This window comes from Phalaenopsis equestris, unplaced genomic scaffold (assembly GCF_001263595.1).
Source record: "Phalaenopsis equestris unplaced genomic scaffold, ASM126359v1 Scaffold233918, whole genome shotgun sequence".
Taxonomy (NCBI): domain Eukaryota; kingdom Viridiplantae; phylum Streptophyta; class Magnoliopsida; order Asparagales; family Orchidaceae; genus Phalaenopsis; species Phalaenopsis equestris.
The window spans coordinates 314,786-334,931 of record NW_018251848.1 but is presented as its reverse complement, the minus strand read 5'-3'; the positions used below and the strand labels follow the sequence as shown (position 1 = coordinate 334,931).

At 37.3% G+C, this 20,146-nt stretch overlaps 1 protein-coding gene across 3 annotated transcripts in view; it reads left to right on the top strand.

Annotated features, from left to right (window-relative positions):
• LOC110038799 (molybdenum cofactor sulfurase) overlaps positions 1-20,146 on the top strand; it is a 170,145-nt gene that overhangs the window by 75,630 nt on the left and 74,369 nt on the right. For 2 of the 3 annotated variants that reach the window (XM_020743701.1, XM_020743700.1), the window contains exon 12: positions 13,351-13,467. The exons of the other annotated variant lie outside the window; for it this stretch is intronic. In XM_020743701.1, coding sequence (XP_020599360.1) covers positions 13,351-13,467 — 117 coding nt within the window. The remainder of the gene's footprint in view (positions 1-13,350; positions 13,468-20,146) is intronic. 3 annotated transcript variants of the gene reach the window in all.

Below are 20,146 nucleotides of genomic sequence, written 5' to 3'. Positions count from 1 at the left end.
TAGCACCATTCCCCACCTAAAGGAATTTGTTAAAAAACCTCTCCATAATATTGATAGCACTTTTTTTTTGGGTTAAACACTTGCAAAACATATAGTGGAATACTCTAAAGAACACTAGAAAACGAAGAAATTTTGCCCCCAGTAGAAAGAAAAAAATTTCTCCAATCATTGATTTTACTCTTGATTTTATCAATTACATCATCCATATGTATTTGTTTCTTCCTTCCCCTATTCAAATTTACCCCAAGATATTTGAGAGGAAGAGAGACATGATGAAAGCCAGTAAAGACAACTCCCCAATGAATAAGTTGGGGCTTAACGTGCTTGCCAAAAAACATATGGCACTTGTCACAATTAAAGAGGAGTCCAGAACAATTTTGGAAATCCTTTAAGAGTCCCATAAATTGTTTTAGATCAAGCTTAGAGGCATTGACAATAATCACATCATCGGCATAAGCATTATGTGAAACCATCATCTTGGCCTTATGAGAAAACTGTGTTTGAGGGTGTAGCAGCTGGAAATGGTTGAGCATCCTGGATAAATAATCGAAAGCTAAAATGAAAATAATAAGGGAGAGAGGGTCCCCCTGTTTAATGCCACGAGAAGCAGTGAAAAATCCATAAGAATTACCATTTACCAGCACAGAATAATAGTTGTTAGCCAACCATCTTTTTATCAAGGTGCAAAAGTTAGTAGTGAAACCTCTAGCCTTCAAAATGTTAATGATGAAATCTCAATTAATGGTGTCAAAGACCTTCTTGATATCTAATTTGATAACAAGATTGTCACTCTTGCATTTTTTATCAAGATCCTGCAAAATTTCCTGAGCTAAGAGAATATTATCAGAAATATCACGTCCTTTAATAAATGCCGACTGGTGGGGGGAGATGAGAAAAGGAAGGTGTGGTTGAAGACGAGCCACAATCAGTTTATTGATAATTTTAGATTTTCATAAAATTGAGGTGGAAACCAATTCTAAAATGCTCTATGATATTCTTTTGGGTATCTCACCTTCCCACTGGGATATAATTTGCACTTTTAAACGTATTTTAGCCTTAAAGGCTGAAAGGCAATTAGATGTAAATTGGAAATTCATTCATAGAGATGGCAACTCCCCTGCTGATTGGTTAGCCAAACACGCAGGTGAGGCCTGTTACGTTGGCATTAATTTGAAGACGAGCCACAATCAGTTTATTGATAATTTTAGATTTTCATAAAATTGAGGTGGAAACCAATTCTAAAATGCTCTATGATATTCTTTTGGGTATCTCACCTTCCCACTGGGATATAATTTGCACTTTTAAACGTATTTTAGCCTTAAAGGCTGAAAGGCAATTAGATGTAAATTGGAAATTCATTCATAGAGATGGCAACTCCCCTGCTGATTGGTTAGCCAAACACGCAGGTGAGGCCTGTTACGTTGGCATTAATCCATATGTTCGTTTTTAGATTCTTGTGCTTCTTGGCATTACCATTGAGGGACTATTTTGGTATTCCTCTTGTGGGTCTCCTAGTTTGCTTGGTAGGTTTCTTTGGTTTTGCAGCAAGCCTGGTTGTGTCTCCCTGCTTTTGGTTTCTGCTTTCTGCTATGTTTCTGTTCTCACAGCTTCCGCTGGCTGCTACTATTTTTGAATCTCTTTGTTCTACGCTCCAGAGTCTCAAAGGTCTTTTGTTTGCTCGTGTGAGTGCTTTTGGAGAATTATTACTTGACTGAAGACATTTTTTGTACATCTTTTTTCTCTTTACATGTTTAGTAATACAGGAGCACAGATCTACTTATTTTTGGGTTTTTGTTCTTTCATTTTGGGTATACCTGTATTTTTGGAGATTTCTTTTAGTGTGCGTTGTACTGTGGGGAGAGGAATCCCTAGAGGTGTGCTGCAAATATATTTTTTTGCTTTTATAGACGGGGATTCTCTCCCCTCTAATTTTTTTACCTTTTCTTTTAATTAATGCGTAGGGAGCCACAGTTTCTGAATATTAGATAGTTGAGAAGGTATATATATATATATTTATATTTATATTTATATTTTGAGAAAGCCCAAATAGTAATGTATTAAACAGAAAGTAGGGTACAGATGGATTGTGTGGGAGGGTCCAAATATGACACCCTGCCCACACGATAAGCATCACATGCAAATGGTTCGAAAAAAAAGAAAATACAAAAAAATACATGAGAGACAAAGAAAAAAACCAAAAGGTGCCAAATTACGGAGTATTAGGTAGCTAGAGAGCGACCCAATTTTGCCTTGCCTCTGTCTAGTTCTAAGGAAGGAGCTAGCTAATAAATTGATAAGATGAGTGCCATTGCCAGTAGTAACCAATGTATCATCCAATAAGTTTTCGGGCTCGAGTCGGCCACCATTCTTCTCCTTCCTCCTAGAATAGACCTGTTATTCCTCATCCGAAGGTTGACTCACCTGATTAGTGGGTTGATCTAAAGTGTGCCGGACATGTGTAGGTTGTTGAACATTAGAAGCAACTACTTGTTGTTCCAACTGATTTTTTATCGGATCAAAGGAGTACTCTCGCGTGTCTTGCATGTAAGTTGGCATTCTTCAATAACAGTGAGTGGTATAAGCACATTTGGATCTGTATCTGTAGTATGGTGTTCTTCATCAGGAACTGTGGTGTTGGAAAGAGGATTGGGTTGCACCCTCTCAGCAGTGATGACATCTTTAACGATATCTGACCTTAGATTAGGATGCAAACGATAGCAAATAAAAGAACTGTGACCAAACATACTACAATGAGAGCAACAAAGATGGTGTGGTTATATTTCAACCTTTTGCTAATACCCGTTTTGAGTGGTGCCAATCCATAACTCATTCGGAGCTGGTTGAGTGATATCTCTCTCAACTAACACAAACCACAAAGGGGTTGGTGACAGCAAGTGTATGACTATCCACCTTGAGAGGCTTACCGTAAGCAACTGCTAATGAGTAGAGAATTTTCATGTTAAACAAATGTAATTTTAACCCTAGAAATTTTATCCAAACAGGAATGATAGGGGACTCCACTTCAGAATTTTCATAAAACGGTTGTCGACCTTAATAACTTTTCGAGAAAAAATGCGAGTGTAATCAACATTGTGAGATAACTGAATCAGCATATGTCGAATGTCAAGTAAGCTAATATTCCAACTGCTCAATACCTTCATAATATTAAAATCTTTCTGAATAATATCAAGTTTTGGGTGACAATTGAGGAATTTTCCCATTAGAGCAAAAAACCAAGAGGACACGAGAATACTGGTTTCAACCTCAGTGAGAATAAGAGCAGACTTTTCATTTTTTTTATCAAGGTTTTTAATGAAAGTGTGATTACCACCACCTTCAATAACGTCGTGGAAAAATTGTGAAACATTACATGACTTGCCAATATAAAAATCAGACTCTGAACCTGAAAGAGGAGCACGAGTAAGAATAGAAAATTCGCTGGCAACTGCAGTGGCATAGGAACGCACCGTCGACGACATCTGAAGAGGCTAGGCGAGCAGACCTCTTGTCGGGCAGGGCGACAAAGGCGATGTCGATTTCTGTCGAGCAGGGCGAAGGCGTTGTCGAGTACAGAGACGACACGAACCGCGATCGAGGAAACATTGAGTGCGGGTGAGGAGAGACAAAGCGTAGGGGCTAGCGGAACGACATAACGATGAAACACGAGAGTCGTCGAAGCAGACGAATCGTAGGGGCTTGCGGAACGACGGAAAGACAAAAAAGATAACGTGAAACCCTTCTTCGTCGGACACGAGGAAGCCTGTGGAGAGAAGCCGAGAGATTCAATGGAGGGAGTCGCCATGAGGCAAAACCCTACGGTTTACTTTGATCACAACTCTGTGGCGACTTCAGTAGCCTTTGATATATTTACGCCGGAATGAAAACGTAGCCTGCTCGTCGCCTCGTCATGCTCGAAGAAGAAGGGTAGGGGTTCACGTCGAAGCAATTTTGTCACCTCGTTATGCTAAAAAAAGAAAGGAATAGGATTGCGTAGTAGCAAGTTCATCCTCGTCGTGAGTGCGAAGACGTCCCCCAAAACCCCCCGGCCTCCCCTTGTGCGGCAGTTTTATTTGTTGTTCTAAGGTTTCTTTCTCCGTTTTGTCTTTTTCTTCGATTGCTATTATTCCTCCCTTCGAATCAGTATCTAACAAAGAATCTTTTGTTGAGGCACTTGATAAGTGTATAGACTCTGAGATGGCTGTCAAGCATGTTGTGTTTCCTCAGATTTATCATGATTCTCTTGAAAATAAAGTTGATTGTCCGTTTGTTAGTAGGGCTTGTAGGAAGGGTGGTATGACCGCTATTATTTGTTCAGACCTCAAAGTCTCTACTTTAGTTGAAAAATGCAAATTCACACTCATTGAGAAATTTCAATTGAGGCTTCTCAAAATGGAGGTTATTCACAATGCTTTTGAGGACCTCAAACTTGTAGAATAATGGAAGGTGGGTCTCTTTGATGAGAAACATGTGATGATACATTTGACTAGAGACAAAGGCTATGTTAGGATTTTTTCCAGGAAATACCTCACAATTGAAGAAAAATCTATAAAGTTGCTCAAGTGTTCTCCTGAATTTGATCCACTTATAACGGACATTGGCAAAAGGTTGAAATAGAGCCATACCCTCCTTATTGCTCTCATTGTAGTATGTTTGACTACAGTTCTACTATTTGTTATCGCTTGTATCCTCATCTAAGACCGGATATCGCTAAAAATCAGCCACCTACCATCCCTACTGAGAAGGTGCAACCTGATCCTCTTTCCAACGCCGCAGTTCCTGGTGAAAAACACCATACGACATATACATATCTAAATGTGCTTATACCACTCACTTTTATTGAAGAAGACCCACTTATATGCCAAGATACACGAGATTGCTCATTCGATCTGATGAAAGATTAGCTGGTACAACTAGTTGCTTCTAATGTTCAGCAATCTACACATGTACGACACACTTTAGATCAATCCACTGATCAGGTGAGTCAATCTTCGGATAAGGAGTGACAGGTCTATTTTAGGAGGAAGAAGAAGAATGGAGGCCGACTTGAGCTCGGGAACTTATTGGATGATACATTGGTTACTATTGGCAATGACACTCATCTTACTAATAGAGGCCGACTCGACTCGAGCTCTGCTAGGGTTTCACCCGATGGCAAAACCCAGCATTGATTCCTTCAGTTCCATTCCAACCCGATGACGAAGGGCTCCTTTGGTTTCGTCGTCTTCCTCCTCTTCCTGTTGCAGTAAGGCTCTCGCACTGTTACGGCTTCGTTATTTCGTCTACTCCGATTTCGTGACTTCACCTGTTTCAAATTTTTTTGCTCGATATTACGATTGCTTCGACTTCGTTCGCCTGTTTTGCCTGTGCCTCAATGTCTGCTTCTCGTTCTTGCGGTGTGGCTTCTCGCACTTCGTCCTCTTCCTCACGTTGACTGTATTCTGACGTCGGATCCTTCTTCTCTGCTAGACCCCGTCCCTTCCATCGAGTGTTTCTCTACCCCGGTCCTTTTTCTCTGGCACTCGGATGGAACGGAGTTATGCCGCTGCTGTGTCTGCGGGTTCAGAGCCTGATTTTGGTATTGTTAAATCCTGTATTGTTCCACAATCCTTCTACGAGGCTCTTGAAGGTGGTGGTGATCAGACTTTCATTAAAAAACTTGTAAAAAAAAAGGGAAAACTGCTCTTTTTTTCTCTGAGGTTGAAACCAATAATCTTGGGTCTTTTTGGCATTTTGCTCTAATGGGAAAATTCCTTTTTCGTCACTCTAAACTCAAGATCATTCGGAAAGATTTTGATGCTATGAAACTATCAGATATATGAAATATTGACTTACTTGACGACCAACATATACTCATTCAGTTATCTCATGATGCAGATTACACTCGTATTTTTTCTCGAAAGATAATTAAGATTAACAACCGTTTTTATGAAAATTTTGAAGTAGACTATTTATTTTGATCCAAAAGCAGAGTCCTCCATCATTCCTGTTTGAATAAAGTTTTCTGGGTTAAAACTACACCTTTTCAACTTTGAAATTCTCTAATCCTTAGAAACTGCTTACGGTAAGCCTCTCAAGGTTAATAGTCCTACGCTTGCTGTCACCAGACCCTCTGTGGCTTGTTGTTAGTTGAGAGAGATATTACCCAATCAACTCTGGATGAGACATGGATTAGATTCACTCACAACTGGCATTGAAAAACGTTGAAATGCAACCACACCCTCCTTATTTTTCTTATTGTAGTATGTTTGGCTACAATTCTACTATTTGTCATCACTTGCATTCTCATTTAAGGCTGGATGTTGCTAAAGATCAGCAATCTGTTCAAAAATTTGTAAGTATTGAATTGGGGTTGGAAGTCTTGCCACCTACTATCCCTGCCGAGGAGATGCAACCCGACCCTCTTTCCAACACCGCAACTACCTCTGCTCATCTGACTGATGCTGTTCCTGATAGAAATTTTTTGATGACCCTCCTACTCAAACATCGCAACTACCTCTGCTGTGTTAGATGAAGAATATCATACCCAAGCCGTTCTATCCCTGAATGCTCTTGCTTTTGAACACTCAATTCCAGCTGCTGGATTGGAGCATGGTACTCTGGAGTCTCATGAAACATCTCCCCATACTACTAGTACTGATCCAAACGTCTCTATACCACTCATTGCTATTGAAGAAGACTCACTTACATGTCAAGACACACAAAAGTACTCATTTGATCCATTCAAAGATTAGCTGGTACAATCAGTAAATGCTTCCAATGTTCAACAACCCATACATGTCCGACGCACTTTAGACCAATTCATTGATCAGATGAGTCAGCCTTCAAATGAGGAATGATAGGTTTATTCTAGCAAGAATAGAAAAATAGAGGCCGACTCAATCTCAGGAACTTATTGAACGATACATTGGTTACTACTAACAATGAAACTCATCTTACTAATTTGTTAGCTGGCTCTTTTCCTAGAACTAGAGGCAGAGGCAAGACAAATTGGGTCGCTCTCTGACTACCTGATACTACGTGTTTTGATACTTTTGATTTTTGGGCTCTCCTGTATTTTTCTGCATTTTTTTTCTGGAATCATTTGCATGTGGGTAGGGTGTCATGCTTGGGCTCTCATTTTATTTTCTTTCTTTTAATATATTAGCTCTCAGGCTTTCTCAAATATATATGTATGTACGTAGTGTGTGTGTGTGTGTGTGTGTGTGTGTGTGTGTGTGTGTCCGTGTGTGTGTGTGTGTCCGTGTATGTGTGTGTGTGTGTCCGTGTGTGTACGTACGTACATAAGTATATGTATTTTTATTTAGATGCATATACACCTATCTATATACAAACATGGTAAGCCTTACGGTAAGCCTCTCAGGGTTGATAGTCCTACGCTTGCTGTTACCAGACCCTCTGTGGTTTGGGTGTTAGTTGAGAGATATATCACTCAACCAGCTTCGGATATTGACAAAAGGTTGAAATAGAACCCCACCCTCCTTATTGCTCTCATTGTAGTATGTTTGACCACAACTCTACTATTTGCTATTGCTTGCATCCTCATTTTAGACCGGATATCGCCAAAGATCAGACACATACCATCCTTGCTAAGAAGGTGTGTCGGTCGTTTTAACTTTGTAATTTTAAAAAGTGATGATTTTGTGATTTTGAAAACAATTTAATTATGAATATAATTTTTTTTTGATTTTCAAAATTAACATTTTTAATTTTAAAATAGGTGAGACCAAACGGGTCTCACATTTTAACACATTTTAAATAAGTCTCACATTTTAAATAATTTAGATGATTGAATACAATATTACAAGTAATACACTTATCCCGAATAATAAATATATCACTTGTAATAATGATTCAATCACCTAGACTAAAGAATTTTTGACATCCGTTTTGGTCTGCGAAATATTTTATAAAAAGGCCAAAATGTTCCCCTACCTATCCTTAAAAAAATAGATAGGGTTTATTTTATCTGGGTTCCAGGTTATCTGGGTTCGGGTTCCAGGTTCCCTATAGAGGCAAACCTCTATAGTTAATTACATCTTAAATGACTGGGGGTCATTTAAGTAAACTCTCGATTAAGATCATGTGGTTTTGCCTTCAAGAGTTCAAAGTTTAGGTTTTTAAGATTGGACACGGGAAAATCAAATGAGAATGACTCAAAATAGAAACAATTATCTTAAGGAATTCAAAGGAATGAATAATAAGAGACATCATAGATCCAGGAGAAACTCCGGGGATGTCCCAACTATTTTAATGTTCGTCTTTATGTCTTTTGAAATGATGTAATTTGATATTTTAATCCTGTAAATTATTTAGTATTTAGGACTTATGTTTACACAATATCTGACTGTGCAAATAACCTAAAAAGATAAGAGAATTTACACCGTACCGCACGGTAACCTCGGAATACTAAAGTGTTAGGAATTATAATTCCACAATAGAGTTGTGCAAAAGCCTAAAGGGTGATCCTATGGGTTGTTATTTAAACTAAATAAAGAGATAGGTGATGTGAATATGTTTATGTGATGTGTTTTGATATTTTGCTGTTGCAGATCTACTTTGAAGTTGTTTCTCGTCGTGCTGCCCACGATGTTCTCTCCAAGGTCTTCGTAGTAGTACCCTCCTGGTTTAGTGTTAATCCTATACAACCACTAGGTTTTCCTAAATTAAGACATAGTGTGTATCAAAATAACTAAATATACAATATAAAAGAAAAGAACAGTATAGTGTACAGTAGAAATAAAAGACAATATAGCATGCTGAAAAAAGAGTATAATAATCTACAAAGAGCAGTATAACATGTTGGGAAAATAATATAACATTCTAGGAAATAAATAAAAAAAATACTGTAAGGTAAATCACACCTGTAAATTTGAGAAGTCTGCTGCTCCTTTAAGCTAGCTATTATTCACTATATAAAGAAAAGTTGTTTGGAAACTTCGAGAAAATCGACGAATAAATTCACGACGAAAAATTCGGAAAAATTGACAAATAATAATAAAAAATCTCGGAAAAATCTCGAAGAAAAGACAACGAGTACCTTGTCTAAAATTTCAAGAAAACATACGGGAAAACAAATCCGAAAAGAGGAGACCGCAAGCATTCGCGTTGGGGCTAGACTCAAATATATATTTGTACTCGAGGGTCATCGAAGGCTACTCGGTCACCCAGATGCGTAAAGCTCGACACTGTACTAGAGGATGTCCTACTGAACCTAACTTAGGAGGGTATTCCTTAGCCCAGTTTCGGTGATCAACAAGTGGACAACCCAATTTGTGGCGCATCTTTAAAATTTAAGTTTTGACATGCATATGTATTTCAAGCATACAAAAGGAAAATTGTTGTAATTTTGTTTTTTATAATGAAAATATTGTTATAAATATTGTATCTGTTCTTATCAATTTGTTTTATTAATTTTGAAAAAAGAAATGGTTGTCCACAAGTCGATCACGTCACCGAGCCTAGGACTACCAACAACCTAAGAAGGTACGGGTCTCCCTCTAGTCTTATGTCGGTGAATGATACTTTTCCTACAGTTCATCAGGTCCCAGATCAGGTCCCAGAATTGAGTTCTGGTGTTGTAGGATGAGATATCATTCTACTCTACTACCGGCGTGCCATCGCCCTATGCCCCAAAACAAAACCGATATACTTGCCTTCGGGTAAATCCAAAAGAGAAGGGATACCTCCAACCAAGCCATGCCTAACAAAAATATCAAATTAAATCCAAGGGTCAATTCTAACCAGTAAGAGATTTCAGCCAAAATATAATACCAAAAGAAGCTTAAACTGAACCCACCAAAGGGGTAAACTAAGCCCGAAGAAATAGTCCAAACATATAAGGAATTTTAGCCAACATAACTCACCAAAAGGAGCACAAACTGAGCCTAGTAAAAGGCCAACCCGAACCCAGCAGAAAGGGAAAATCGAGCCCCATGCATAATGCAAACCAACTTCAGGCAAGAGTGAGACTAAACTCAAGGAATAATTTTAACAATAAGGGATTTCAAACTCGAATACAACCTCAAAAGAAGCCCAACCAAGTCGAACATAAGGAACAAACCACGCCAGCATAAGGACTAACCAAGCCAGCACAGGGGCAAAACTAAGTCAGTACAAAGGGCAAAAATAGAGCAGCATAAAGGCTAAACGGGGCAGCATACGGGCAGAAACCGAGCCAGCACAAGGGGGGACCAAAACTTAACAGCATAAAGGCTAGATCGAGCCCAACACAAGGGGCCAAATCGAGCTAGCATAAGGATAAACCGAGCCCAACACAAAGGGACAAACCAGAAAATAACATTAAGTATTTACCCATCTCAAAAGAACTAGAACCGAGCCCAAAGAAGGGGGGCCAAAATCGAGCAGCAAAGGGGTAGAACTCAGCCCAACATAGAGGCAAAACCGAAACCATATCCACCATGCCGAACCCATATCCACCATGAAAAAAAAACTTTGAAACCAAATTCCAGTCATTTATACGTTTTAAAATGATCCAAAACCAAGCTCGGCTTATGGGCAAAAATAAGAACAATGATTCCAGTATTTATCTAACCTTGCACAACTAAAACCGAGCCAAAGATGGACAGAACCGAGCAACATAGAGGCTAAACCGAGCCCCAAGATAAGAGGGTTCCGGCTTTTGTATCAAATAGTGATAGACAATAGGTAAACATGAATAAATCCTTTTAAAGTCTTCATTTTCCAACATTTATTCTAAGCATGAATAACAATAATAAAATCTTTGACAATTTCCTCTAACATGCATTTCTAGAGGAATAAATCTCTTCTCAAAACTACCATTATGATTCTTCCAATTATCTCAAGCAAGAGGAATAAAGGCAGCCTATACATGCTCTATTCAGATTTTTCTAGGAACTATTCATGCTTAAATTTGAAGAAACAAGCCCAAATCTTATTTTCTGTTGTTTTCACATGAGATAGGAAGTACTTTCATGCCATCTGAAATAGTGCCAAGTAGAGGAGAGGAAGAGAATACCTTTTTAATGCGGATTTAAAACAAAGTACTAAAATAAATTGAAAGTAACACCCCGCGCAACAATCCTTCCTGAAAGCCTCATGCAAATAGCCCCCCACGGCTTCTAGCTCCCGACTCTTTAACCACAAGAGTATCGGCTAATAGAGAGGAAGAAGAACTCTCCTCGAACAACAAATCAGAAAGAAGTAGCTTTCCCCCACAGTAAGAAGAATCCAAGCCTTCTTCTCTCAAAAACCCTCCCTTTCTCTCTTAAAAATTTCAACAACCCAACACAGTAGAATAGGAAATTGTTTTATAGGCAGAGAGGAGAGGAGAAAGAGCGACCAACCAACCTCACTAGAAACGAATCACACAATGGGGTAGTAAATGCCACAGTAAAGAGGGAAACAGTAAAGCCTCGAGAAGGAGAAGGGTCGGCCAGTTCGCTTCTCGCAATTGGAGAGCTGAAAAGCCAAGGGGAAGCTCGAGGAGGCAAGCCGTGTATGCGAATCGACAGAGGAAAACGCGCGTGGATCCATCGTGGATCTAGGGCACACGGAGGAGAAGGAGATGAGCCGCAGGATCGAGCCACGGGACGAGTCGAATGAGGGTTTAAGCGAGGGTAGAGGTGTAAATAGGATTTAGGTTTAATATAATTATAATTTAAGGGTATTTATATAAAAGAAAATATTTAATATTTTGAAAAATTAAAATTTAATTTGTGTTTTATCCATGCATCAAAACAAAACAAAACTGGTATCATTTTTAAGTAATTCTGACGTTCCGGACGCGTTGGCGTGATCCATTTCGCCGTCGGAGGTTGTTTTAACGAGTTCATCGATTTGCATGTCAATTTTCTTGTGTCAAAAATATGACAATATGAGTTTCTATTTTTCTATTAAAATTGGTGTCCTGGACGCGTTGACGCAGTCCATTTTGTCATCAGAGGTCGTCCGGAGAAGTTCACATTTTTACCCATCCTTTGGGCATAATTGAAGTCCGATTTTGTGCAATTTAGTGAATTTTATGCATTTGATGTGCGTATGTGAAGATAAAGTCGTGAGTAGGTTTCCCCAAGGCTTGGAGTCCTATTTGAAACTTCTTCCTGAGTCTCCACACAATAGCCCTTAAACGCTCGTCCATAGGACGATGATTTTGGACCATAAATGTTAGACATCACAGGAAAATAGGAAGTGTTTTGGAATTTCTAAAATGGTGGGTACCAATTTCTAGTTTTCTAAGATGGCCAACATAAATTCCTAAAACTAGATCTTAGGATCTATGAAGAAGAAGGACCTCACAAAAATGAGGTCAACAAGGTGCAACCCGATTCTCTTTCGAATACCGCGGTTCTTAATGTTCAACACCTATTTATATACAAACAGGGTAAGCCTCTCAAGGTTGATAGTCCAACGCTTGCTGTCACCAGACCCTCTGTGGGTAAGCCTCTCAAGATTGATAGTCTCACGCTTGCTGTCACCAAACCCTCTTTGGCTTGTGGGTTAGTTGAGAGATATATCTCTCAACCAGCTCCGGATATTGACAAATTGTTGAAATAGAACCCCACCCTCCATATTGCTCTCATTGTAGTATGTTTGGCCACAACTCTACTATTTGCTATCGCTTGCATCCTCATCTAAGACCGGATATCGCCAAAGATCAGACACTTACCATCCTTGCTGAGAAGGTGCAACCCGACATCTTTCCAACACCGTGGTTCTTGATGTTCAACAACCTACATATGTCCGACACAATTTAGACCAATCCACTGATCATGTGAGCCAATCTTTGGATGAAGAATGACAGGTCTATTCTAGTAGGAAGAAGAAGAGTTGAGGCAGATTCGAGCTCGGGAAGAGCTCGGGAACTTATTGGATGATAAATTGGTTACTACTGACAATGACACTCATCTTACCAATTTATTAGCTGACATCTTCCTAGAACTAGAGGCAGAGGCAAGACAAAATTGGGTCGCTCTCTAGCCACCCGATACTACGTATTTTGACACTTTGTAGTTTTTTTTTCTTTAGGTTTCTCATGTATTTTCCTGTTTTTTATTTTATTGGAAATATTGTGGTTATCGTGTGGGCAAGGTGCCTTGTTTGGGCCCTCCCACACAATCTATCTATATCTGTCTTCCTATTTTGGAAAATCAATATTTGGGCCTCTGGCAAATATCAATTTCCTTTATATATATATATATATATATATATATATATATATATATACACACACTCGTTTGCATGCATGTTTGCTTGGAAAACAATTGCTTGTGTTTTTGGCTTATGCTTGATTATCTTGAAAATTCACTTGCAAATGCATTTATTGTCTAGTTCTTGATATTTTATCTATAATTATCTCTTTTATTTTTTAAGGCAAATCCTTCTTGTCTGGGTCCTACAGTCACATTCAATTTGAAAAGGTCTGATGGATCTTGGTATGGGTATCGTGAAGTGGAGAAGCTTGCTTCTTTATCTTCTATCCAACTGCGGGTAAGCTTTTGCTCTCTATCATCTAGCATTTACATTTGATTTCACCAATCTTAAATTTGCATGAAAAACTATTTCAATGATTTTATTATGTTTTTGTGTCAAGAGGTAGAATGAATCTTAGATAATGTGATAGTGCCCATGTTTTGTAGACTAGTTGGCCAAGATTAGTTTGAATACTCGAGTGAACCGATAATTTATATTATTATGCTTACTATGATTGAGTCTTTTGAATGTCTTAATGGTTTGATTAAGGAAGGTTAAGAAACCTTTGCATTTGACAATTGCATTCGCTGAATGTTTGACTATCTATTTCAATGGTAAATATGATGTTATTTATTTTAGGGAACTTTTGGGGGCTCTCATTTTAAGTGATTACATGAAATTAGATGGCAGCTGGACCAATTATCTTCTTCTTTCTGAACTTAATAGAACAATTGGGTGTTGCTCCAAGGCCTATTGTTACTCGCATCAACTTGCTGTTAATGAAATATTCATTAGGGCCTTTGACTCTCATCGCCTTTCATTTCCGATCCCTTCAGTTCATTTTCTGTAGTAGCTCGTGATCTTTGGCTTTGATATCTTATATCAGTAAACTTGCTGTTTAAGTTAATATATTCAAACTTATATTAAATCTCTTCCTTTAAAGTCATGCAAATTTATTAATTTATTATTTCCCCGTATCAATCACATTGCTTTAAGTAAATTGTGTATTTTATCTTATTTAGCCTTAAAGGTAAACCATGTTTAATGCAGATAACTATATTGAAACAAATATTTTAGTTCATTGACAACGTTTTATCAGGATATTTGTTCATTTACACGAGGTAGAAAGGTTAATCATTTGATGCTTCTTTAGCAAGTGATAATATTCAGCGTAGTTTTAGTTATGATTGGATTATTTCCTAGTACTACGGGAAGTGGACGCATATTAGGAACAACATGATGGAAAATTCTATGCATCCCAACCAAGCTTTTAAATATTTCACTGCTAAATAGCTACCCATGTGGTAGTGGACCGGTCAGTATTATTCATATTAACTCATTCTCTTGGAAATGTCTTATCCAACCCATAAATCTCTTTTATAGTTAAGATGCACAACCCTTTTTGTTTTTCCTTGGAAAATAAGTAATTTTATATTAAGAAATGCAGATAACTTAAAAACAGTTAAAAGTTTGCTTCGTTAAGTAGTATATTAATATAGGTCAAAGCTAGTCTTCAAATTTGCTTTTAACATTACTTATATTGTTCTTAATTATGGATATACATTAGAATAAATGACTTTTGTCCGATTGGAGACTTTGCAAAAATTAGTACATTTGAATAAAATTTTCTATTTTATCTCCTACATGGTTGATGATGTGGCATTGCTTTGGTTATGGATTTATTTTGGGGACCATAGAAATAATGGGAAGATTGAAATGGTTGCATTGCTATATTTTTTTGGCAGCTGATTCTTGAAACTACTACCTTATTATGTAGATTATGGGGTTTGAATTACAGATATATCATGTCGATCTTATTCTTACAATGCATGGGGGAATTAATGATTATTAACATTATGAATTCATAAAAAAAGTTATTTTAAAAATCATTTTAATAAATAAATAAATATTTCATAAATTTTATGCAAAATAAAAGAAATTTAATTATCCATCAAGAAAACTAAATAATATATTTTTATATGATTCATGTTGTCATGTGTCGAAGCATTCCAACAAGCACACAACCCATTATTTTTTCAAATGACGGGGGGTGTACAAATCAGAAAGGCAATAACAAAAGATCCAACTAGAGGAGGAGCAGTGCTAGGCAGAGTTGAGTGTCCAAGACTCTCTTTGACAAGAATTTATACATCAAGATTGGGCCGATAGCATCATACCCAAGGAAGAGGAAATGCACCAAGGTCATTCATGATGTCGGAGATGTGCCGCCATTAGAGAATACATGATTCCTCTATTCTGTTGGACTCCCACTGCTACATTTGGTGCTTTGGTGAGGGCTTCTTTGAACCTTATGTGGGAGCATTGGAACACCGATCAACCCTCTAGGCTATTATATTATGCATTTTTATTCTGCACTGTGTGTGATTATGCCATCGGGAAGTGGTTTTTACGGTGCATGTTCTTGTTCATGATAAGAAGTTACCAGCGAAGTTGATTATCATGTTAAATTAGATCTTTGATGTCATTTTGCGAATGGATTGGTTGGTAAACCATTTTGCTACAATTGAATGCTGGAAGAGGCGGGTGAAGCTGAAATCGCTTGGTGAAAAACTATTTTATATTCTATATGATTGAAATGCACAATTGTCTTTGATTAGTGCGTTAAAAGTTGGAAAGTATCTGCGAAGTGGTGAATTGGTGTTTTTAGCAAAATTATAATTGTTGAATAAAGATGCACAATAATTGAAAAATATTTCAGTGGTTTCAAAATTTCCTGATGTATTTCCTTAAGATATGTCAGGGCTACAACAAAAACGAGAAGTTGAGTTCGACATTGATGTGTAGCCAGAAACATCTGCAATTTGGAAATCTCTGTACCGAATGACTGGGAAGGAATTATAAGAATTGAAATACTAGTTGCAAGAACTGATAGACAAGGGTTTTATCAGGCCAAATAAATCACTTTGAGGTACTCCAGTATTGTTCGTCAAAAAGAAGGATGGATTTAGACAGTTATGTATTGATTACCAAGAGTTGAATAAGGTAACAATAAAAAACAAATATCTTTTGCCCAAGATTAATGATCTATTTGATCAACTAGAAGGTGCGATTGTATTTTTTTGAAGTGATCTGAGATTGGAAAGTCATTAGGTTAGAGTCAAGGAGACAAATATAACTAAGATAGCTTTTGAGATCAGGTGTGATTACTATTATTTCTTAGTTATGCCTTTTGGCTTAACCAAAGCTCCTGCTGTATTTATGGACTTGATAAATCGAATCCTCAAGCCGTATGTGAATCCGTTTGTTCTAATTTGCATTAACTGATGAAGATCATGTCAAGCATTTGAGGATGGTTTTGGAAATGTTAAGGCAGTCTGTTATATGCTAAGTTTTGAAATGTGAATTTTGATTGCGAAGTTTGCATTTGTGGGACACAATATTAGTGGTCAGGGAATTTCAACAGATTCTCAGAAGGTCAAGGCAATTATGGAATGACCTACTCTAAGAAATGTTACAGAGTTACACAGTATTTTTTTTATTTGACAGGATATTATAATCGGTACGTCAAAGATTTTTCACAGATAGCTATGTCGTTCTGCCAATTGATGAGAAAAGATGTCTAGTTTTAGTGGACGATAGGATATGAGCATAATTTTTAGGAGTTGAAAAAATAATTGACCGCTGCTCCAGTGTTAGCTCTTCCATCAGGCATAAAAGGGATTTAGGTTTACAGTGATGCATGTGTTTTAATGTAGATAGAAACGTGGTAACTTATGCATCTAGACAATTAAAGCCACTTAAAAGGAACTATCCGACACATGAACTGTAGTTAGTTGCTATGGTATTTGCTCTCAAGATTTGGCAATATTATTTATATAGCGTAAAATGCGAAAATTTTACTGATAATCCAAGTTTGAAGTACACTTTTACACAAAAAGAGCTGAATTTGAGGAAGCAAAGATGGTTCGAGTTGATCAAAGACTACGATTTGTATATACAGTATTGTCCATGTCGAGGAAATGTAGTTGTCAATGCGTTAAGCTGTAATTACACAGGCAATGCAAACTGGATTATTACTCAAGAGATAAAACTAATTAACAAAAGTAATGCCTCACTGTTAGAAGCCAAAAGATCAAGTGATAGTGGGTATCTACATCTGTTGGCATCGCAATCAAAGTTAATTGATAGAATTAAAACAACTCAAAAAGATAATAGTGAGTACCCGAAACTCCCAAAGCAATGTCAATAAAAAAAAATGACTGATATGACTGTTTATGATGATGATGTTATCAGAAGCAAGCTACAGTTATGTGTACCTGCTGATTTTGATATGCGACAGGAAATTTTGCATGAAGCAAATCATTCATGCTACACAATTCATTCACAAAACACAAAAATGTAAACAGATTTGAAATTGATATTCGGGTGGCCAGGTTTGAAAAATGATATTTCTGAGAATGTCAAGCATGTCGGATTGTAAAAGCTGAGCATTAGAGACTCAACATATTACTTCAATCATTGTGATACCTGAATGGAAATGAGAAGAAATTGCTAAGGATTTTGTTTTTGGATTTTTTCGATCTATACAGTGTTATAATAGTATTTGGGTCATTATTGACAGATTAACTAAGTCATCTCACTTTTTGCAAATCAAACAGACAGATTCAGTGGAAAAATTAGCCAGATTATTTGTTAAAGAAATTATCAAATTACACGGAATTCCAAAAGTCATAGTTTCTAATAGAGATAGAAGATTTACGTTTACATTGTGGAAGGACATCCAACAATGTGTGGGTACACAGTTGCATTTCAACGCTACATTTCATTGACAAACCAACTGATAATCAGAAATGAGAATTTAAGTATTGGAAGAACTGTTAAGGCTTTGTGTTCTCGTCTTTGGAGGTTGTTGGGAAGATCACATTCCAACGATCGAGTTTGCCTACAACAAGAACTATCTGTCTAGTATCAAAATGGCTCCATAGAAAGAACTATATGGCAGAAAATGCAGAACTCCATTGAGTTGGGTCGAAGTGGGTGGACATTGAATTTGAAATTTATAAGTTTTATTAAATTAATTAAAACCTTATTTATTTTCCCTAATTCCCACATCATTGATCTGCTTTGCCTCATGCCTTTTTATTTGCTGGTTTCGGTCGATTAGAACTCTAGAACCTTCGCATTCCTCTCCTCCCCTCCCGATTTCTTCTTCTCTCTTCTGATTCTCCGTCTCCCTCACAACAACTGCTAGACAACAATTAGCTGAGAGTCGCGACCCTTAGTATATTGCAAGGGGAACTAGAGGGCTAACCGAGTAGCGCTTCGGTAAGCCACAACCCGCGATTTGAAGTTTTGGGGTGATATTTGTAAGTGCGAATCCCTCTTCCTCGCTATTTCATTTCCTTCATCTCACTTAGTATTACTGTTTGCCTCATTTTTCATGCATTTTTCATTTTGAGAAGCCGTTAGAGGGGCTGAATTTGTATCAGAAGCGTTGAAGGTAGCGTTGAAGGTTATATGAAAGCTTCCATACGTGATTTAGCACGATAATAGCGAAGGGGAAGTGAAGAAGATTAAGGTGTTAGGAAGAGTTGGAGAGAAAATAGGTGATTTTGTAAAAACAATTTTATGCTGAGAAGCCTATTTGAGGTATGTTTTGGGCATTACAATTTTGTTTATGGTTAATGCATGTTATGAGCTCAAATTTTACGAAATCCTATACTACTTACGGATTCCTAATTTGTCTATATGAAGCGGCGAGCTCAAGAAGAGCGTGTGGGCACTCGTCTTAGGGTTGTTCCGTTAATTTGGGTGAAATAATCTTTGTGGTAATTGAAGAAAAATAATTTTTTATAAGTTCTTATATGATTTTTTGTTTAACACAGATGCATTTAGAAATTCCTGCTCACTGTACATGAATACCTACTTGAAATTGGTTCTTAGATGTAAATAAAATGCCTGTAAGTGTATGATACAAGTATTATGCTTTATGACATGCGACAATTAATGTTTTGAGTGGACTATGACAAGAGTGATTGCAATTATAATATACTGAAATATAATATTCCTGACTCCTAATATTTATATAGGGACGAAACTGAGAATTGTTAAGATTAGATGGTGACACAATGTTAGAGAATCGTAGATATCAGAGAAGCTATTGATAACTCCTATATTGTGGGAGCCCCAAACCTTATCGATAGTTTTTATATCCTTTGAGGAAGTGTGACGACCCATGAGCAGAAAAGACATGGAAATAGTTGAGCTCTGTATATTTACAAGTGACATTACAATGAAATGACCTCTATGTAATGACATTACTATGATTACGTGCAATAAGAAGATTATGAACATATTTATGATTTCATGCTTATGAATTACATGTTTACACCGTAGCCTTGATTTGTGTACTACGTGCTCTCTTTTTATGTTCTTTATTACGCTAAACATGTTATGACTTTTGTGTATATATATGTACAGTTTCCTACAAGCATATATGTTTTTTTTTCAATGTATAAAATCTCATTTTACCATTGATTATTTTTATAAGCTCGTTGTTGCTTTCGAAGTAGGGGCAACGAGCATCGGGGGGAGTAGTCAGGTGTGATTTGTACAGTATTGCACTGCATCGTTTTGGGAGCTGTATAGACATTTTGGGTACATATTTTATTTATATTATATTTAGCACCTCTGTAAGGTTTATATGTATTTATGATATGATTTTCCACCCTTTCGATTATGGATATGAATGAATTATTGAATGGAATGCATCACGAATGTTTATGAAAATGTAGTTAGACTAGTTCTTCACCTACTAGATCCTGATTTTGTAGTTCAAGACGAGTGTTGGTGAGAATTTAGTCTGGCCGCCTTCATCGCACATCAACCGACTTTTAGAGGTGTGTCGGCACTAAAGAGGTGGGGGGGAGTTGCCCGTAAGAAGTTGTCGATCGCCGGAATCGAAATCTCATCGCCCACTTCTGAAGGACGTTTAATTTACATATATATATATATA